The sequence below is a fragment of the Panthera tigris genome, chromosome C1, assembly GCF_018350195.1.
Source record: "Panthera tigris isolate Pti1 chromosome C1, P.tigris_Pti1_mat1.1, whole genome shotgun sequence".
Classification (NCBI taxonomy): Eukaryota; Metazoa; Chordata; class Mammalia; order Carnivora; family Felidae; genus Panthera; species Panthera tigris.
In genome coordinates this window covers 58,758,316-58,781,812 of record NC_056667.1, presented here as the reverse complement: position 1 = coordinate 58,781,812, position 23,497 = coordinate 58,758,316, and the positions used below count along the sequence as shown (strand labels likewise).

Sequence of the window (23,497 nt, the reverse complement as noted above, 5' to 3'; positions counted from 1 at the left end):
TATGCCTTGTGAGGCAACTAAACCAACGGTGACTCCTCTATTGTGACTTTCGGAAAACTTTAGGTAAGTCTATCCCCAAATATATTAATGACTAAGAAGGAGGTAATAATAAAATGCTATTCTTGGCCAAAATGTGTCTCAATTTCTAATATGAATTTTCACATATATATGAGCTCTTTCACCCATTAATGTGTTTATTTGTTTGTTTAATTCAAAGTTCAAAATGAACTGCTTGACACATCATCCATTTAATCTGACAATTAGCTAACATACCTAGAATCACAGATAGACGTCACTAAACTTGTCTTTTTCCACCAATCTAGAGCAAACAAGCAAAAGTCATACATGCACTACAAAAACAACAGCATTAAACAATTACAAAAGCCCTGAACTAAGCTATCAGGTACAAACTAAATGCTTTATTAACTCTCTAGCCTTTCAATTTCGTTAAAGCGTATAAACACTTTAGCTAGTTTTCCTCCGGGAACTATGATTTGTTCTACAAAATTTAATCATCATGGCTTCATGTATTAAACAAAAAGAGGTGGCTAGAGTCATACAGTAATATTTCAGAACATTTTCCTCTAAAAAGTAATAATAATAATAATAAGTACCCAGTATAAACAAAGTTTATAAGTACCATTAAGGAAAAATTTTACTGTGCAGCATAAAATAATTTGACCACTGGAAGTATGCATTTACAAGTAAGAAAAGTATTTGTCACACAAAGATTTTATATTGTATCTTGTAGCTGAAAGGTACATTTAACTACTGGGTAGTAGTAATATGTCACTTTCCAATTTATAAGTGTAGGTAATTCTATTACTTGTAAAGCCATACAGATTCAGTGTATTACTCAAGTTAATGTACCAGAGAGCTAGTGGGGAAAAAAAAAAGATATATTCAAGACCCCCAGTGAGCTCTATATAGTCTTAGGCAGGGAGGACAAATACAAAGCTCTATGAGAGTGTCTGTGGTATTGGGGTACCAATGTCACTATGTGCCACTTGTCAAAGAAAATACCATGTATAAAAAACCCAAGGCTGTAATAACAACAAATTAGAAACAGCTTTTTTTAAATTACCAAGCTTTTCTCTCCCTTCAAAACATGGGATCCCCTTGGAAAACTCCTATGTGTGTCAACAGATTATGAAAATCAATAAAAACATTGTCTAAATTACACTAAGTATTTAAAACACTTTGTCTGGTCCTCAAAATTATCTTGGGTAGGAAGTATTTTTTTATGATTTTTTAGGAAAGTGAAGCACGAAGAGATTAAGTAAGTAACCCAAAGTCCCAGAAATAGTGGGAGCTGTGAAGCTAGAATTTGTTTTACAAAGCTTAGTAGTATACTTGTTAACACTATAACCACAACCACCAGAGAAGAAACAGTGTTTAAGCAGGAATGGGGAAGGTGGGGTGACCCCATTGGTGAGCCACATGCATGTCTGAGCTTTTTTGAGGGTCACCTGAAACACGATCAAGTCACCAGTTTATGTATAGCTCAACTGGGAAGAGAAACCCTCAATGACCTCACACACAATGGTGCTTCTAGCCTCCTTTTGCCAAGGAGACACGCTGCGGCTCTCTCTCCAAGTAACGCAAATAAAATCCAAGCACCAGATATTTATTATCTCAACTCCATGCTTACTGAGGGCAAGAACCATGTGTAACCCCAATAAAACGGTGTTATCTTGTTTTAAAATAAATAAATAAATAAATAGATAAGGCTTTAAGACCTTAAAACAATAATTCAAATCGTTCTGAAAATTGTCTTTAGGATTCAGGAGAGTCACCGAATTTTTCCAACAACAATAAAGATCAATCTCTTTATTTCTCTCTGAAATGCACTTAGCTTCGTGTTAAGTGCTCCAACATAGTTTTATTTTTGTTGTTGCTGTTGTTCTTTTTTCGGTCTCTCTTCCAAGTTCAGGCTGTGCTGAACTTCTTTCCCTCTCCTTTCCTTCCTGTCAACCCTTTTTCTACCACCAGGTCATTAACTTTTCTTTCTTAGTCTGTTCCTTTTTAATGAGAAATGATTTATTTTAAGATTTAAAAATTCATACATTACTTTTAACAACAGATAACAAAGGATCTTTATTCCCAAGAAATATATATATACATATACACACATATATATACACATATGCAATGTGTATAACTCTTATAATTCTATTTTATGTACCACCTATACACAAACATACATATATAGATATGTACTCATATATAAACAGATTCTTACACTTTTACTTTCGGGTGTTTATTCACATCCTCACTTTTGCATTCTTTTATTTACAACTGGAAAACCACTTCCCAGCACCAGACTCATCACATAGTAACTTCAATAAATATTTGACTGACTAATAATAAACAAATTACTTGTTTTCTGAGTTTGCTCATCTGGAATATATGGATGACCTGAGATCCTTGGGGACTCCTAGAAACCTAGTACTGTTCCTGCTCTCCCAGGTTTTCTCCCTGGGGTCTCTAGACAGTCTCTCAGGGGTAAAAGAATACAATAAGTGGTGCAAGGACCAGACATTTAGCAGAAATTATTCTTCACTGGAGCTCATCAAATTCTAAGGTCTTAGGGCTCTTGTGTTTGGAATGTATATTCCCTGTCAAGGAAGCTTGAAGATGTCTCTAACCTGCTCACTTCACGGATAAGTGAATAAAACGACTTCCCTAAAACAACAAAGGATATTCATAATCTAACTGGCAATAAACAACAGCGCTTTGTCTCTTGATACACAGTGTTGATTGAATGAGTGAGTTGGAAATGCTATCATTTTATGAATCTTTGAACTTATACATTGCATATGCTGATATACTTTATTGTGAGCTGAATAATGACAGAAGTCAATTACAATATGAAATCTAGAATGAGTAACAGAAAACTGAATTCTTACATGTCCCCATTATGTGGAAATCAAGCAATAGTAGAGCAATTTCATAGTTTACCTGAGTTTTATTTTAGGTACCAAGAAAGCAGAAAAGTAGCTGCATATAAACAAACATCACTAGAAAATGTAAGTAACTGTTCAAAAAAGCACAGGCGATTAGACTAAAATATAGGTAATAGCAAATGCTTATCAATCCTATATCATTTCTGCCTTTTGCTGGAAATACTATTTTTAGAACAATCTTCCCTCAAGTCATTTTTCTGTATGCAGCTACTACATTCATTGCAGACTGTATATAGAAAATATATGTTTGAAGCTACACCGAATTCTGCAAAACTTAATAAATTTTATCTCAAGTAGATGGTTTTTGGAATATGATGGAAATGGGGATGGGAGGGAGAAACACACAATGAAAAAGCAAAGAAAATTATCTCCGTGGGTCTGCATTTCTCTAAATAAAATTGAGACATCTCCTTATATTTTCAATTTTAGTCTCAAATTGTCCTCAAGGAATCAGAAAGCTTCTTTTAGACTCCTAATGCTTAATTCTTTGATTCTATACTTTACTGTATTCTCCACTTCTGTTATCAGTGACAATTAAGAAGACTTTAAGTGATAGTAGATTAATTTTCTTTCATTTAAAATTTGAAATGTGACTAAAGAGAGAGAGATTGAGATGAGGGCTAAACCACAGATTTGAGATATTGACAAGGGGCACCACAAAATATTTCCTCGTCTCAAGGCGTCACGTTTGTTCATGCCACCTCCCATAGCCTCACATGGAGGAGGCTGAGGACTTGGCTTCTTATGATCTTACCAATGGCCAGTTAGTGTGATAATGTGGTATCTACATGGGGATAAAAGGAATCAAGAAGGGACATAAACATCCCTTGCTCCATCTAACATTAGTCAGTTAGGCATGATGACACAGGAGACCTTACTGGCCAATTAAACCTGACTTTAGAATGTGGAGAAGAGGGAGCATCTTTGCTATAAGAAAGATGCCCTACTTAAATTTTTTGAATTTTTGGAATGCAACAAAGCAGTTTAAAACCAAACATTTGTAAAGTTGTTGTATCCTACTAGAATATGTTTTTAGTTTAACTTCCTAGGACTTTTTTCATGGCTATCTCCTACTGTCTTGCTATAGTTAAAGCAGACTACTGTCCGTGGGCCATATCCAGCCACTACCCATGTTTGTATGACCTATGAACCAATAATGGCTTCTGCCTTTATAAATGATGGGAGAAGTCAATAGAAAAACATTTCCATGACCTGTGAAAATCATGAATTCAAATTTCACTGCCAATAAAGTTTTGTTGGCATACACCCTTGCCCATTTGTTTATGTATGTCTATAGCTACTTATAACCAGTGTGGAGAAGTTGCTACAGAGATCATTTGGCCCACATAGACAAAAGTATTTGCTATCTGGCTCTTTAGAGATAAAATTTGTTGACTCCTGTTTAAGAGTATGAACAGTTAGACTAGAGAGACGGGTTCAAATCCAACTTTGTTACTTACCAGCATGTTGCTTAATGAGGGCTGTAATACTCATCTCACAGAGAGTATTGTTTCTAGGAATAAATGAAAAGATGCACAAAGACTGCCACAGTAAATTGCCTGCTGTAGAATAATGCTAAATACATGCTTTCCTTAAAAAAGATGGCTAATAATTTTATTACTACTTGCTGCCTTCTCTGTGCCTCAGTTTCCTTACCTATAAAGTACAGAAAATGCTATAAATTATTTTGTTTTATCTTGTGGTTACTTATTTTGAATGACAAAATAACATATTAGAAATTCAAATACTTGGAAATATTAAAGGTATTATTAGTCATCCGTTCACTTAAATATCTGTATTAATTTCCTAGGGATTTCATACCAAATTACCACAAACTGGGTGGCTTAAAACAACAGAAATTTATTCCTTCCTAGTTCTGGAGGTCCATAGTCAAGATCTTGGCATGATTGGCCCAGAGTCTCTGAGAATCTGTTCTCTGCCTCACATCTAGCTTCTGGTGGTTGCCAACAGTCCTCAGTGTCCCTTGCCTGGTGGCACCATCACCCTGATCTCTGCCTCTGTCTTCAGTGGCCTTATTCTCTGTGTGCCAGACATTATGTTAACTTATGGCGTATATTTTTATGATTTTACTTCTGTGTGGACATAGGTCGACAGGAAGATACTATCAAAATATGCAGAATTTCAAAAATAAATTTAGAAAATTTTGAAGGTTGATATAAGTCTGTTAAAGAGGACACTCCTACCCACAATGTTCCTAAGAACATTATCTTCTCTAGCCTCATCCACTCCCTTGCTGCCTCCACTAGTATTCTGTCTTTTTCAATATCTCTGATTTCACTTGTGCCATCATATTTATTTCACATTCCTTTTCTTCCCACCAAGCTCCTGCACTGTTTCTTTTTTCTGTCTTTCTGTGTACCTGGTGAAGAAACTCAGGAATCAGCTGGTGCTCTCTGTGTGTTCTTGTCTGCATGCCAATACTGGTTGCGCTGTCCTATTTAGAGGGCCTGAGTTCTTGATGAGGAAATACGCTCTACACAGAGACCAGTACAATGTTGGCAATCATAGGGAGAGACTTATTTTTCCTGCTAAGCAAATAGCTTATTACCGAAAACCACTAAGAACCGTGATGAAGTCTGTATACAAGAAATGACATGAATCATAAAAGTCTTAGTCAGGCTTAAACTATTGTGTATATATATACATAGAAGCATGCACAAGCACACAAACTCCAGCTGTTTATTTTTTCCTTTTCTTTTCTTTTGAATATGCCATAATTCTTTAGTAACCTCAAGCCAAGGATTAAGTCAAATAGGATCTTGGTGGGAATGTGATCCTACCCTGTTTCTGGATAAAATTTATAGAAAGGCTCAAAGCAGTGGAAGCATGGCTTCCTCCCAGGAACCATCAGGGAGTGTTTTCTTTACTACCATTTTATTCTACCTGGTTACCTATCAGTAAAAAGGCCATTGGCCGGTGTAAGGACAGGATTTCAGGACTGGTTCTTCCCCTGAAAATACCATGCAAAATTTGTGTGCTTTCCTAATCATTTCTAATTAACAGGCACTCTTGGCTTCTCGTTAGAGTATTGTGATATGTAGGAGAAATAGGTGAACCCCAAACTAGAATCAGAAGACCTGGGTTTTAACCACAGCTCTGCAATAGAAGAGCTTGAAAAATCACCAGAGGTCTCAGGACATGTGAGAGAGTTATCTCTAAATCTTTTACTGGCTCTGAGTCAATGATTGTATAATCTGTGAGTTCCAGTTTTATCCTTGTGAGACAGATTTATCAATAGTCCATAGTATCCACATATTAATTGTGGCCTTGGAAAGTTTATGAAAACTATTGATATCCAGAACTGATAAAACATAGTTCTTCATAAAATTTTTTCTTATTTCTCTGAACTACAAAAAAAAATTGTGATCAACTTTTTGACTTGTTTTTAGTTTTTAGTGCCTGAAGTACATCTTTGTACTTGTGAGCACAAAAGGAGGAGAGGGAGCAGAGAGAAAATGAGAGTTGAGGGAACACTGAGTTTTGAATTGTAGAGAACTGAGGTGCTAAAGAAACAGAGCTTTTATTTTTCTGTTTTTAGAGAAAAAAATTCCAATAAGAGAACATGGAAGACTGAGGGAAATAAAAACTAGTAGATTCACTAGTTACCATGTAGAAGATCTCGCCAGTTTATGAGACCTGATACTAAGTTCCCTAATTCTTAAATTCTGGAAACAAATGTATGTATGGTGATGATTACATAAAATGGTATACATACATTCCCCTGCATGGAGCTGTACATCCTAGAGCAGTGTTTCTCGGGCTTTAAAGGGCATGCAAATCACTTGGGAATCTTATTAAAATGCAGATTCTGATTCAGTAGGTCTTAGATGGGCCTAAGATTCTGCATTTCTAACAAGCTCCCAAGTAATGCCAAATCTTTCCAGTGGCAAGAGTAGAGGTTTTAATAAATGTGGAATGCCTTAGCCCTTCATTCTTTCCCCTACAAACATAAGCACATATTTACTTTGAAATGATAGATTGGAAGGTTGGTTTTGTTTTTCTTATTTTGTTTTGCTTTATTTTTCTGATCAGCATGCCCGTTCTGTATCAAAGTCATCTATCACCTACAGTCAGGACAAAAGACACCAACAGTGTATCATTTTCAAGTCATCTCATGTCAACCTGCTGGGACAAGTCCCCCACACTTTCACTCAGCACTGTTATTCTTTCTTTCTTTCAGCCACTATTGCCAGATTTCAAATGGTAAAAATTATTGATTAAAGTTGTCACCCTTCTTTACACTAGAAAGACAGTGTTCTCTGCAAAATTCTAATCCTCTGCTTATTTCAAACTTCCCTCTGTTATGAAAATGTGACAAAAAATAAATAAATCTCACTCTTACATTCCTTCAGGCTCATGGTTTTACTATTTTTGATGCTCTCTTATTTCTCCAAGTGATAGCAAAAGGCTTAGCAACCATTTACTTGTCTTTCCAGTTCTTTCAGTAAATAATACAAGATAATTTACTCTCCCTCTGTATGATTGGAGCATATTTTAAATTATCCATTTAAGCTTGGTCTATAATTAAAATTACATGGGCATTTAGGACATTATTCTGCAAAAATGCTCTGTGGGCTTTCTCTGATCTAGCTCATAGAGTCCAGGTGCAAAGCAGCATAAAAACATTGAGGGAAAAATCAACCATATCTTGGGTTCATGAACTGTCCATTTATCTACCAGCTCCCAGGCAAAAGCCGTAGATATGTCTTTCCAGAAGATTAAGTATCTTCCAGAGTCAGCAGGAAACCTGAAATCTTCTTTTGCTGCACTTAAGTAGAAGGTAGCCCTATTATTCCTGCCCCAGTATGTTGCCTGGAACAATAGCTCTCTAATAAACAAGCAAACAAAGAAATATATGCTTGTGGAAGATACTGTTATTTTTCACAGATACCCATTTCCTTCCTGTAAGACAATTATACATCTACCAATTTCTAAATGATGTGCAACTCCTCCCTGCCACCGATTCCAGTGGCTCTGTGACTTGCTTTGGCCAATAAAATAGCACACATGGTGTATACCACATCTAGACAAAAGCCCCAAGAACTATTGATAGTTCTTTCTCAGACTTTCCCTCAGCAATGTGAAGGACCTAAGCCAGGTAAGAGATATGCTTTGGACCTTACCCTAAAGCAAAGAAGACACGTGGAAAAGGAGCGGCATTGCCGTTGACCTACAGTCAACAAATTATGTGGGCAAGAAATGAATGTTGTAGGAGTCACTGAGATTTTAAGACTATTGACACGGCATTATGTAACAAAAGATACTATTTTTCAAATGATTTAAAAGGAAAGAGAATGGAGTCCCTCAAGTATAAAGTAACAATTAGGCTAAATACCCAAGTAATTTTCTACAGCAGTTCTTAAAGGTAAGTGAGAACTCAGAGACCTTGTGCTTTAGTAAATATATACTGGAGAAAGTATTTAGATTTTCATCTGGATTCTAGTGCTATTTATTTGGAAGTATATCCTTTGAATGCTGTGGAATGAAAATGACTGGAAATAATGAAAACAATCTGGAAAAAATCCAGATTATTAATATTTGCAGGTGTATGATGGGAGTAATGATAAGCAGTGCAATATATTTGTTATCTTTGTCCTACAACCAGGAAAAATACTGAAGTACACGTGAAGAATTTTAAAGAAGGAAATAAAATTTTTCTAGGGTCATTCTTTCAAATAGATGTCAAAATAACAACAGAAAAGTTAACAATGCAGAATAAATTCTAATAAGAAAGTTTGTTCTTTTCACTCTCTCATTATCTTTTTAAATTTTGCTAAATAATCTATATAATTTATTCATGATAATCTGAATCAAACCTTTGGCACCTACATTCTAACTAGAAAGATATTTAGCCACAAGGGAATAAAAAGAACTTTAATAATTCATCATTAGTGTGCCTTTGTGCGTCCATTTCACTTCATCCCATAAGCCAACAGTGGAACAGATTCAAAAATTGACCTCTAAGTAAGGAATTGTAATTACTCAGAGTCAAAAGTATGGTTACTCATATGTTTTTTTAAACTCTAGCAAAAATGCAATTTAACAGTCTCCTACATCTCAGTGATTCATGAATGCTATATTTATGCATATTCATGAAAGAAAGATCTAAAAAGAATACTTTGTCACTTTTTTTTTCTCTTTTTGAAAGAGGCAGAACAGATACTAAAATGACACCTAAGCCATCTGTTCAACTCTGAACACTCTAGAATTCAACATGATTGGTCACACAGGACTCTAACTATCTATGTTTCCAGGATTCATGGTCATCTTTAGCTATTTAAACACCAAAGTACATGGAGGGACCCTGGGTGGCTCAGTTGGTTGAACATCTGAGTTTTGCTTTTGGCTCAGGTCAAGATCCAAGGGTCGTGGGATCAAGCCTCACATCTGCCTCCATGCTGAGCATGGAGTCTGCTTAAGATTCTTTCTCTCTCTTTCTCCCTCTGCCTCTCTCTCTCTGTCTCTCCCTCAAATAAATGAACAAACAAACAAATACCAAAGTATATGGAGAAACAATGATATTGAAAATTTGGGATCTTAAACATTTCTACTCAAATGATTGTTTTAATAGCTGCTCTATTGTTATTGTGTAAAAAGTTTAGGATTATCCATTCAAATCTGGTTTGTGGTTAGTATTTATAAATTCAAGTGAGCACATAGTTTCATCCAGTTCAGTAGGTCTCTTCTGCTTATTTTTAAGGAGTAAAATACAGAGGAACTAGTAAACCCTTTTAAATAGTGTGATCATATAGCTTATCATCCGAATTGAAAACTTTTGACAATAAAAGAAGGTCCTATTAAAAATTAAATAAGGATAGGGGTGCCTGGGTGGCTCAGTTGGTTAAGAGTCTGACTTTGACTCAGGTCATGATGTCACAGTTTGTGAGTTCAAGCACCATGTTGGGCTCTGTGCTGACAGCTCAGAGCCTGGAGCCTGCTTCGGATTCTGTGTCTTCTCTCTCTTGCTCTCTCTTCCCTTCCACCCCCCTCTCTATCTCTCTCTCAAAAATAAATAATTTTTTTTTAAATTACATAAGGATTGCTCCCAAACAGAACAGGATGTATAATCAGAGTGGTTGTGGAAACATTTGGAATGTAAATACCGAATCAAAAGTAATAGGACCATTGGACTTTGTTAAAGGCTTGCTTTGATTATGTTCACGATAAACTTCCTCAACTTACTTGACCACTTTATTGGCTAACAGAAAAGTGGGACTGTTGTAATGGCTTTGTGAGATTAAAAGCTGCCTGTCCTAAGATTTGATCTCATACCTATAGCCAAGGTGCTAAGGATTTTATGTACAGCATATTATTTAATCCTTTCTGCAACATTATGACATAGTTCCCAATTTTACAGAACATAAAATTGAGTGTCAGAGACATTAAATACCTTTTCCAATTCCATACGGCTAGTGCAAAGTGGGCCCTGATTCAAACCCAGTTCTAGCTAGCTAGCAAAAGCTTCACTCTTTCTTAAGGCTTAGGTCCAGACTTCAGAGATCCAGGAGACTAAAATCAGAAGAATCTTTCCTACTTCAGAGAAGAGAATGGATATCAAGCTCACCCTTTTATATAGTATTAAATCCTTTCTTATATACTGGCTTATATACTGAATCTTGGCCAGTCCTTCATGAAACCCAAAACGGTTACCTTCATGAGACACAAAACACTGGGTTTGAGAGCTAAGGGTATTTATAATCACTCTAACAAGATCTAGTGTGATCCTATGGAAAGATGGAATTTGTGCTCAAGCAATTTGAGATTGAAATCTAGAGGTGACTTTGGGAAAGTTATTCTTAGAATACGAGTGTCTCCATTTGGTAGTATTTACCTTACGGCATTGAAAGAATGCCATTAGATTGGATAAGATGGAAAATTATTCAATGCCTGGTACATATTAATACCATATGTAATGAATATTTATTTTATTTCTTCTTTTCGCTGATAGCACTGAAATGTTTCAACATAGATAATGGGGAGGGTAAGAAATATGAAAAAGAAGATGTGGGTTCAAGTCCTAGGCCAGCTATTTTTTAACGTTAGAACCTGGAGATAATCTCTGAGATTCAATTTAAGTAGACTCTTTAATCTACTTTAATCTTTAATCTCATCTTTAAGTAGATATTGTAATAGTGGGTGCCTTTAAAGCTCTCAGGATCATTGTAAGCTGCCTATGAAAACTCTTTAGAAAAGTGCATGTAGAAGTTCTTTAGAAAAGTACATATAAGAGTTCTTTATAAATGATAACTTCTAAATATAGTTATTATCATCATCATTACTCCCACCACCCCCACCACGCCCACTGCCTCTTCAGGAGTAAGGCAATATCTGTGTAGGTGATAACCGTGGACGCTTGAGCTTGAAGTGAAGGTGGTACAGCTGGCCTTCACACAATACTTTGAAAAAGTCTTAGGATATAAAAGGCAGACAGCAAAATGGTAGAATAGAAGGTTGAAAAGCAGTTCCAAGCTGAGATCTCGGCAGTCTTTTGTGGATTGAGAAGTATACACAGCATTTGGAATCCCTGAAGATTTTTTTTTTTTTTTTGCCAGAATGGTAATCCGAAATATATGGTGATTTAATAGATAATGGTGTGGGAAAGTGTGTACTTGATAGTGTATTTCTCAGTATTAAGTTCTGTGAAACTGGTGGTATCTGTCTGGAGCCAATCACACCCAACCTTCCAGGTACTTCACATACATATTTTAGGAATTTAGTTAATAGTATAAAGTGCTGTTATTACTGTTATTGTTTGGTTCATTTGTGTCAAAATACTTTGCTCAGAAATTTTGGGATGATGTGGTGCTGTGGTAATGGATACACAGCTCTATGTCTTTATCAAAATACAGAAATGTACACAATAAAAAGCAAACTTGTATGCAAATTTTTAAAAATCAAACCAGATGTCAGGGAAATCCAAGATGGAATTCAGACTGTGATAAATGAATGTAACTGTGTAACAAATGAATCACCTAACCACACCAAAATGAGTGAGGAAGAAAGGAGCTGATTTAAGGAACTTTGTAAATTTGTCTTTTGATTTGATACTGTAAGGCTAAAGATGAAAATGAACTGTACTCTGGCTGGTAAATTCATTTCTCATAAGATTAGGGGTTAGCAGTTTTGAAACTAATATTGCATGTGTACTGGGATTGGCAAATAAGTAGATATATTATAGACAATAAAAGTCAACTTTCCCATTGCCTAAGAAAGAAATTACAAATAAGCAAAGGCAAAATGCAAGAATTAACCATGTGGTGCTTGATTGTTGAGAATATCAATATGAACTCATGTGATTTTAATGTATATATAGATAGATACAGAAATAAAATTAAATGTGTATATATATGAGTTAATATACATACACACATTCTCTAATGTGGCCTCCTGAGAAGCCTAGAAACACTGAAACTCCAGTGGCAATGAGCACTTCTAGCACCCAGATCTTAGTTCCTAATACCATTGTCCAATAAAAGAAACCAGGTATCCTTGGAGAAATGGCTGATTCTAGGGCTGGGCAGGGAAAATACAAGAGAAGCATAGAACATTTATGGTGCCAATATGTAAGGAAGTGTGGGGGCAAAAAAAGATGAAGGGCATGCCAAAAAGACACAGGAACTACTCACAAGAGCTCCAAAGTACCAGAACTGGAATAATTTGAGCTGCAAAATAACTATTGATAGTATTGGACTACAATTCAAAGAAAGAATAAATATCCATCAGTCCATACTGCTATAAAAAATTGTTAATACATAGACAAAGAGGGAAGACAATCCTTCCTTACAAAATTCCAATTATTAAATGTGAGAATGAGGGAAACCGAAAGCCACCATCAGAACACCATAGTAATAATTACTGCAGGTAAGATTTGATGTATATTAAAATAAGTGGAATACTTTTAAATAGAAATGGGATATTTTTATATCTTCAAAGTATCTGCCCCCAAATATTTATTTTTTTAATTTTTCTAATGTTTATTCATTTTTGAGAGAGAAAGAGACAGAGCACGAGCAAGGGAGGGGCAGAGAGAGAGAGACACAGAATCCGAAGCAGGCTCCAGGCTCTGAGCTGTTAGCACAGAGCCTGACATGGGGCTCAAACTCACAAACCATGAGAGCATGACCTGAGCCGAAGTCGGACGCCTAACCAACTGAGCTCACCAGACACCTCCAAAATATGTGTTAATTACAGTGGTGATCTGAACATATTCCACATATTCTTTGATACTCCACCCTCTAGAGGTGGAATTTAATTCCTCTTCCCCTTCAATATGGACTGGATTTGGTGACTCCCTGCTAATGATTAGAGTATGTAAAAGGAAAAATAATAACTTTACAGTGGAGAAGCATGACAGAAACTGTTGTAACTAAGCGATTAAGGTTAATATCACCAGTAATAACACACATCAATATAATGAACCCCTGATGTGATAGGAGGAGAAAGGTACATAAGCTCTGTGGTATTTTTCCCAAAATATATGTTTATTCTGATCAGGAGAAAACATCAGAGAAATCCAAATCGAAGGATATTCTGCAGAATTTCAACCAGTACTCTTCAAAGTGTCAACGTAATGAAAGACACTGAAGGAATATTACAAGCTGGAGAAGATCAAAGAGGCAGGGAAACTAAATACAACATGGTACCTACCCTGAATTGGATCTCGGTATATAAAAAGAACATTAAAGGAAAAACTTGGAAAATTTGAATAAAGATTATAGTTTGATGATATTGTATGAATGTTCATTTCTTAGTATTAATAATTATAGTGATTATTGGTAATTATTATCTTATGGTGGAGCTGGGTGAGAGGTATATGTGGGCTCTCTGCGCTGCCTTTGCAACTTCTGTGTAAATCTAAATTTATTTCAAATTGAAAAGTTTTAAAAATGTATGTCAAAATAAAGACTTTGACTTATTAATGAGCAACTTAATTTGTTTAATGGAATTCAACAGTTAGAAAGACTAGAAATATCTTATCAATATTTTCTTTCTTCCTCATTTTGATTGATGTCCTCCAAGTATTTGATGTAACTTCCAAAGTTTTTTGAACTTGACACTCCTCCCTCCCATACTACCTCCAGCTAATTTTTGTCTGGAACAGAGCCAAATTTCCCCGCTTTCACCATACTTAATAATCAGCAATTCCAAGCCCTTACACAACTCCGTATTTAAGATTCTGTTAGCTTCCCTTCTCTTCATGATTTCTCCAGCTTTCTTCTTTCTTTCTTTCTTTCTCTCTCTATTTTTCTTTCTTTTTCCTTCCTTTCTTTTTTCCTTCCTTTCTTTTTTCCTTTCCTTTCCTTTCCTTTCTTCTTTTCTTTTCTTTTTTTTCTTTTTCTCTCTTTCCAGTCCTCAAAGTGATTGTTTCTCAGACTTCACTCCCAAAGGTATTTGTGCTTTTTGAAAACAAATGTGGGAGGTGAACTATATGTACCTTAAAGAACTAATTTTTTAACTACAATCAGGCTTCACAGCATTTAGGTGTCTGCCCTGGGCATGGTCTTTCCTGAATTCTTCAAATCAATCCATAGAATGTTTCTAAAACCATTCTAACTCATAGCTTTCCTAAATGAAGGGCTTTTTATGCTTTGCAAAATGTACTTTCCACATTCCTATTCATTTCATGCAAAATAAAAATTATACATCTGTTGAGGTGTTTTTATTTTGCTATTTTATACATCTGTTGTTTTTACCACTTCTTATTAGGAAGATTTGTCACCATATGTAGTCATAAAAAAGGACATGAGAAATAGGTTAATTGAACATTTATGTCTACCTTAAAAACAGAATATATCCCTCCCGTCCATGTTTATTTTTAACTCTCTCTCTTTCTTTTCTTTGTGTTTCATTTCCCGAGTGTGGTTTTATGAGTGTGAGTTTGAATTTATTTGCTTTTGTGTATAATTAGGAAATTGATAAAACTTCATTTTAAAACATTGTCACTGAGAGGACAGAATAATAAATTGTTGCACATTAATGATTTTTCTCAGAATTTTGTGTATATACAAGATAACGTGTGCACCAGGATTCATACATTATCAGAGTAAATGCTTCTGGAATTACTAAATAAACCATAACATTCAATTTGACATTATGGCAACATCATATTAATTCTTCAGAGAGTCGAGAAATTCTCTCCTCTTAACTAACAGAGCTGTGTGGGCCTCTTTCTTCAGCAAACACTTCCTACTTTCTATCTGGTCAATCTTTTCAGTGGGCAATGAGCAGATTGTCTCAGACATATAAGGCAGAAAAATTTTCAGACATATTACCCAAAAATATGAATTCTATGTTTCAAAAAAAGTCCAGCATGGAAACCCCAGGTTTTAATGCAATATAGAGACTACTATTATGCATTAAAGTTTGATGAATCTGGGCTTTCATAACTCATCTAAAACTACTTTATTTTCATTTAAAGAGAAGAGGTCTAATAAGTGACATCTTATAGTACATTAAATAATATCCTTTAAGTATGTCAAGTTCAGAACTTTGTATCATCTTTTATGATCTAGTCATAACAAGTAGATTATCTATATTTATATTTTCTTGAATTATATAACATCATAGAAAATAGCTTCCTCAAGCCTACGTATTACTGATAGCCCAGTTAAGGTAAAGGACATTTAAAGATATCTTCAACTCTTAGGGTTACAGAGAGCAAGAAAGGAGCACCAGAAATGATTTCCACGCATTCAGAGATAGAGTGCATATAGTCTTACTAGAGAATACAATAAAACCTTGGATTGCGAGTAACTTGTTCTGCGAGTGTTCTGCAAGATGAGCAAATATTTCTAATAAATTTTAACTTGGTAAATGAGCAGTGTCTTGTAATACAACTAGTACATGATGCCTAACGTCACATGACCACAACTGAGCCATGGTTCTTGAAGTTTGCTTTGACCGACAAGTGCTTTGGATTACCGAGGTGTTTCTGGAACAAATTATGCGCACAAACCAAGGTTTTACTGTATTTGTTTTCCTTTAATGGATCTTTGTTGACTTCATTTTCATAAGTTACTTATGAAAGGAATAGAATTTGGCCACATATTAAACTTCAAGCATTGAGACTAACTTTTCCTATACTCTGTGCATATTCAGTGGTACTCTTGTCAAATTCTCACTCCTGGTCACTAGAGTAACAGATTAATTTTCTTCTTCCCTGTGGGCAGAGGATAAATATATGTCACCTTTACCTTTATGTTTTTTGCAACAAGTAAACATTCTAAGAATGTCTATTCTTATGTAGCAAGTTATATCATCATGAACCAAGATTCAGAAAGGAAATTCTCTCTCTCTAAGACAGGAAGCATAACAAAGCATGTGGGCATCTTCTTCTCCCACCCTTCTCCTCTGGCAGACATTGCTAATCAACCTTGGCCATCTTTGCTATTTAACCAACTGCAGCCTACAAACATCCACTACCAACCCATCAGAGTTGCTTTGCAAGAAATACATATTTACTTAGAGATATTTGAGAATGGTTACTATTTAAGCTGGGGCATGATATAAAGAAAATGCAATTTGTAATTTGAGAGTGAGAGGGATGCAGAGCATCAATATTCAACTAAGGCTTCTCAATCTGTTGTGCAAAAGGCTAGTCACTCTTTGTCTCAAGTTGAATTCCATGTGGCTATTCCTTATCTATTGGAGGAAAAATTGATTCCTTCAAAAGAGGACACTTTCAGAAGGAATAGTAAAGTAAAACTGCTGAGAACTTTCGGGGGTAACTTCTTGGTGTTACCAAAGACACTAAAAAGATCTTAAATTCCTGGGAATTTGGTGCTCCAAAGTGTGCCCTGTAAATGCCTGAACTTTTCTTATTCCAACCTTCTAGCAGGCTCTACATGCAGGACATCTTTGATTCTGGCAACCTACTTGGTGAAATCCAAAGAAGAAAGAATCCAGGAATTCAGTGCTCAAAATATATTTTCTCATTAAGAGAAATGATAAATTTTTTTCCTCTAGATTGTCCACTTTTACCAGGAAAAGGAGGATAATGGTGTCTGTGAAGGAGTCCCATTCCAGAATAGAGATTTAAAACACTATGTTGTACTTCTTGGAACTTGAGAACAATAATAGGATGCAGGAGGGTGAGAAACTCCAAATAACAGTGATTTTTCTGGCTACAAACTCTTCACCTTTTGAACAATTAAGTGATTCATTCTTCCTTGACACAGGAATTGTCTATCTTGAAAACTAAAGAGCACCTCCCCAGACTGAACAGGTCACTGCCTCACGGATAATTAAGTGGTCTCTGCTAACTGTAGTACTAAGAGAATAATACAGTTGTTTCATTTTATATTAGTATTCCATTCTTTAACAATATTGTCTCTAATTAGCAACATAATATTGTCTAATTAGCCAAATAATATGATGTCCAATTAACACTTGATTGACACCTGTCTCATTTATACTTGATTAATGCCCAGATTTTCAATAATAGAAAAAAGTTAGTATTCTAAAACAGAAATATTTTAGAGCTAAAAAGTTAAGTAAAGTTATTTATATAATGATAAACCATTTTTTATTTGCTTACTCTAGCATCTAATGTGTCTGAAAGGCATAAAGATGAAAGCTAAACAACAAAATTATTTTTTATTAATTCTCCACAGTATTAATTAAAGCAATGAATCCTCATTTATGATGCTGACTTGAGTTATTGCATTAAAATCCTTTTTTGCAAGCCTAATTTACTATTAAATCTTACTTTTAAAATGTCCTGTGATGAAGATATTTGATGCTAACAAAAGAAAATATGCTAAACAAGGACAATAATTTTGTACCAAATTAAATGTAATTATTAGGAGTATGCTAATAGTATAAAAACCTTGAGCTATATCTATATACTCAAATTAGAGTTCAGTGAAATAACAAGTAATTTTGAAAACTATCAGCTATCAAACTTTTTCGACAGATTAGCTTGTGTGTACGACGAGTCTTGGGTAAAAATTTTAAAACCTATGCACAAAGAGATATGTTCATCTCTGTTCAATTCCTAGAGAAGGATAGAACCTGTTATAGCAATATATTTCAGATGACTTATGTCTCATCTCTGACTTAAAAATATCTCCATTGTACCTTTTCTTTTAAACATTTTCATCTGAAAGTTTTATCTTTGAGTCAGATTTCTTCACTTATGACACATTCTGATAGCGTCTGGCCTACTTCTACAGCTTAAAGAGTGTTCATTAAAATGAAATACATTAACATATAAGCCACAGACAGGGAAGATGAAATTGCCTTAAATAACTACCGAGGAAGTAAGTGTAAATGAAAACAGTTATAAGTTGAAAATTAATTCAGGCATTAATACTTTGATACCAGGCAGATTTCAGGCTGGGCAATTAATTACTCATTTTGGAATGCTTGAAATAATCTCATTATTTAAAGATATAGGGAAATTTGGAAATAAGACTGGTCACTCAAAAAGAGGGTAAGTATAAAATATAGATACTATGGTATATGCTGTTAAGAAACATACCCATTTGGAAGGAGTGTAGTTCTAAATGTAATCTTATTTCTAGAAAGTATATACTCAGTAGAATTTTAAATAATAGGGAAAAAAGAAAAGCAAGAAATTGCATCATAAGTATATGTAATTTTTACAAGCTGACTCAATTCTTTTGTGGAAGGATATGGAACATAAAATCTATGTTGCAAAAAGTTGAGAATAGAAATATTAGTATATGTCCCTATATTTAAGTCAAATGCAAAGAAACATCTTTTTTTGACAATGCCAATTTTCTGTGTTGTCAAGAAATTGGGGGAGTTTCCATTGCTGAATTCTCCTGAGAATATGCTGCAAAGTAAAATGCATTTTTGCCTATTTATATGCAGTGTATTCTAAAAGAAGAAGAAGAAAGAGTATCTGTGATTAAAGATATACAAGTTTTCATACTTTTAGCACTTGTTTTGCTATTATGCACATGAATATGAACGAGTTATTTTCAGGCTCCAAATTCTTTCAGTATGAAAGAAGGTATATATTTTTTCATGATCTTACAGAAAAAAACATTTACAGTCATCTGCCTGAGATGACCAATGGACTTTATATCAGGTGTAAAATCAAATCAATCGAAGGTGTTGCCTGGAGCCTAGTACTGAAAAGAGTTTTGAGACTGCCACCCTGACCTGCAGAAATGAATGCCCAAATCAATAAGCAATGTCTACCACATGTGGCAGAAGGGAAACTAACATATATATTCTTTGCTCTGATTTAAAAATTTTATTCTATTGCTGGCTAAATAAAGTTAAGTATTTGCCTAAGATCTTAAACATGAATAAATTCAGGAAAGGACAAGACCTCAGGTCTCTGGCTTTTTAGTCTTTCGTTTGTGTATCATACTGAGTATACCTGAATATATTCTTTGTGTACATGTTATAAACATCTCTGTGTGTGTACATCTGTGTATGGCTGTTTGAATATGTCTTGAAAATACTCAATCATATAAGTGGCCCATCAGACAATGAATGTATTTCTCAGTGTCTCTTTTTCATTATTTATTTGAAGTAACCAAAATATGATTGAAATTTCTTCAATAAATCATGATTATTTTTTTCCTTCATGATCGTCTGTAATGGAATATGATCTATTCTCAGAAACTTTTAATGTTTAGATTTTTGAAGAAGTAAGGATCACTGTGAAAGAATAATGTTACAAATTATTAAAGAGTACTGCTTGCACTTTTATGTTGAGGTAGGAAAAGTCCCATTGGCAATCCTGATGGAGTATGCAATATCATTTAATTAAGTACTTATAAACAATATCTATAAAAATTCTTCTTAAGGGCATAAAATGTAGAGTAGCACACTATGGTATAGTAAATTCCTATTATAATGCTGGTCTCTGTGACAACATAATACCCATGATGTAGGTCTTCTAAGTTATACTCAGAGAGATGTATTATAAACCTAAAATAGTAAACACAGAAGTAAAGCAGATTTCATAGCTTTCCTTGGTGGTACATTTCAGGATTCTAGAAAGGGAATAAAATTACCTCAATTCTTTCCTACAAGCTGATTGTTGCACTTAATACTCCAAGTAGATTTTCCTATACCATAGAAAAGTATGGTCCAATTTCTCCTACTAAGTGATTTGGATGGCATAAGCTAGTCTAGTCTAAGGAACTAGAACAGAGGCGGACCAAGTGTACAGAGTACTAAACAAAAAGGAGTAAAAATGTGAGCCAAGTGTCTCAGCCTTAGATGCTAGTGTTCATGTCCCATATCTGGAATCACAATGTTCCTGCATGAAGGGCTGGATTCAAAAAAGTCATTTCCACAGCAGTAGACAGGGAAATTGAGTCAGTAGAAAAAAGTCAGTTTCAGGATCCTGACAAGAGCAAGGGTGAGTTAGAGTCTGGAAAGTTCTCTTAAAGCAGTGGTGCTTCTAGGAAATAGCAACTCCAGTTCCTGGGAGAGGAAGGAGCTCTTATGGACATAGCATAGCAAAGTGTAGACAGTTTTAATTTTTAAATGTTATGACATTTATAGATAAACATTAGGGAAAAAAGTTTTTGAAGGGCTGGGAAGGTAATATGGCAATAAGAATGAGAATAAAAATAATCATAGGTGGAAAAGTGAACATGTGCCAAACTTGGTAACTCCAGACAACACACATGGGTAGCAAAGGATGGAAGCCAAAAAAAAAAAAAATAATAATAAAAAATAAAAAAAAAAAAATTAAAGACTAACTGACTACTCTTCCATTTGGCCTTAGAGAGTAGAAATGATTATCTCACAATACTGCTACATTAATGGAGGAGCATACAAGATATAATATAGTTTGAGTTTACCATTTTACTGTATAAATGAGGAAGGAAGTGTAGTTCAAAGTAGCACCAAGTGTGCTCTCTGTATCCTGGTTTACATAGTCCTATATGACCTGTGTCACAAGTTAGGCATCCATTCAATAGATTTCAACCAAAATTTACTGAACACTTGTTACGTGCCTGGAGCTATACTAGATCTTGAGCATTCAGTGGTCGTCAAACACTGACATGGTCCCTGCCCTCATTCACTTAGGGCATACAGAATAAATATTTGAAATACTCCATGGAAGAATGTTGTGCAGACAGAACAGATACCATTTGACCCTCTACCTCCTTCTGATCAGTGCCACTATAGGCCAGGGATTCTCTTCTCCACATGTAGCGCTCAAGAGCATGGGCTTTGAGTTTTAACAGACCTGGATGTAAATATACAAATCAGGTATCTGGCCTTGAAAAATCAGGTATCAGCTAAATGGCCTATCAGCTAAATGGCCTTGAAAGATCACCTTACCTCTCTGAATCACTGTTTCTGAACATGTAAAAAGAAGGTATTTTAGAGGCTTCTAGTAAGATAGCCTAGATCTGGTTCTTCTTTCCTTCTAGGTTTATAGGAAGATTTTAGGCAAGATCATATGGCTTATTTCAACCAGTAAGATTTTGAGCAGTCTTGATATGTGGTGCCAGCATGTAGAAGAAACAATGAATGACACTGTGCCTCTTTCCTTCCCAAATTGAACTTCTGCTCTTTCCAAATGCTACAATAGCAAGTGATCAACCTAATCTCTGAGGGATATATAGATATGCATGTAGCAAGGCAATGAGTAAGTATTTCTTATGCTAATTCCTTAAGATTTTAAGGTTGATTATTACTGCAGCATTGTCTAATTTATTGGTGATTAGATAGAGCGTTTGAAATGCTCAAATTAGATAAAGCATTTGAGGTGTTTAGCACAATGTTTGTGATATAGTAAGTACTCAATAGTAACTGGCCTTTGCTCTAGACACAGATGGTTTCTCTGAAAAGGTTTAGTTAATTTGTCTGGTGTCCAGGAGGATAAAGTTTTAGACATATTTCTTAGTTGAAGAACTCTTCTGTTCTCTGTACAGAGAAACTATCAACCTCTCTCCACACAGACTCATATGAAATGACTAGCTTCTTCTTTTATTTAAATCGCTGTACGTTGACAATATTTGCTGTACCAAAGGGGCTCATGTTATTCAGCTCTACAAAGTCGCAAATAATATATATTTGAAAACAAGTGGTAGCTGATGTAAGCACCAGATGGCTCAAACATAAAATCAAGGGAGCTGCTTTTAGCTCTACCCCAGGGCTCTTAAAGCCGCCTTCTCAGTGCTCCTTTATATGTTGTAGTTTATTTCTGAAGTGACAATAAAATTGGGAACAGCAGAATGGAAAGGAACACCACAGCCTCGGCATGTTTGAACAATCTGCTATGCATATGAGATGAAACGTTGCCATCACTAGAATCAACAACATCTTGACACATGATTCAAACGTCAAGAATATCCAAGAATGTAAGATGTCTTTGAAACAGTGACAAGAAGCTAAAGTCAAATCCAGACCGGAACCCAATGCCTGACAGGATCTTGTCTCCTCTTTTCTGAAAATTGAGAAATTTAGAGAGTATAGTTTTGGCCTTGGGAGATGAACCTCCTTGAAATCCATTATTACTATCCTTTGCATTTGATGGCAGCATGGAGTGTGCCTTACTTAGTGTGAAGGTATGTCAGAGAGTGCTGTGCCTACAGCAGTAGGAATGTTCCTGCTCAAAAAAGCCACCAGTTATGGAAAGGTTCACCATGACTACAGAACCAGTAGGACTGTTCTGGTTATGTTTTGCTGCATAATAAATTGCCCTAAACATATAAGCTTAAAAAAATGTATTTTTTTAATTTATTTATTTTTGAGAGAGTGCAAGACGCAAAGAGAGAGGGGGAGAGAATCCCAAGAAGACTTTGTGCTGTTAGCACAGAGCCCGATGTGGGGCTCAATCTCATGAACCAAAACCTGAGCTGAAATCAAGAGTCAGATACTTAACCAACTGTGCCACCCAGGTGCCCCCCCTGCCAAAAGACATTTATTATCTCAGTTTCTGTGGGTTAGAATTCTAGGAGTGGTTTAGCTGGTGGTTCTAGCTCAAAGTCTCTCACAAGGCTACAATTAAGGTGACAGAAGAGGCTGAAGTCATCTGAGGTTTGATAAATCTGGAGGATTTGCCTCCATGATCATTCAAGGTGGTTGTTTACAGGAGAACTCAGTCACTTTCCATGTGGGCTTTTACATGCCTTTCCCTGTTCAGAGTGGGTGGGCAGTGGGTGAAGAAGAGCTCAAAGCAGAAGTTGCAGTAACTGTTCTAATCTAGAGCAAAGTGACATTCCATGACTTCTGTCCCATGCTATTAGTAAAACACACCAACTCTGGTACAATGATGTGAATACCAGAACATCAGCCTCACTGGAGACCATCTTGAAGGCTGCCTACCACAGAGGCAATGGCTGTAGCAAAACTGGTAAACGGAGTTCTTCCCTGCCCCTCTCTTTTCCTCTTCCAGATCAATTTTCTGAGATGTGCATGCAGTCCTCACTGCTTTTTTGGGACCACACTGATAAGAAAGAATATGTTATTTGTTAATCTTCCAAGTAGGGGTGTGTGGGTGGCTCAGTTTGTTGGGCGTCAGACTTGGGCTCGGGTCATGATCTCACAGTTCATGAGTTTGA

General features: G+C 35.5%; 1 protein-coding gene across 6 annotated transcripts in view; it reads left to right on the top strand.

The window, feature by feature from the left end:
* NEGR1 (neuronal growth regulator 1) overlaps positions 1-23,497 on the top strand; it is an 836,662-nt gene that overhangs the window by 689,118 nt on the left and 124,047 nt on the right. The window contains exon 7 of one of the 6 annotated variants that reach the window (XM_042997578.1): positions 21,362-21,558. The exons of 4 other annotated variants lie outside the window; for them this stretch is intronic. In XM_042997578.1, coding sequence (XP_042853512.1) covers positions 21,362-21,369 — 8 coding nt within the window. In that variant the 3' untranslated portion in view covers positions 21,370-21,558. Of the gene's footprint in view, positions 1-13,481; positions 13,678-21,361; positions 21,559-23,497 lie in introns of those variants that run through there. One more of the 6 variants, XM_042997575.1, reaches the window with a different exon arrangement.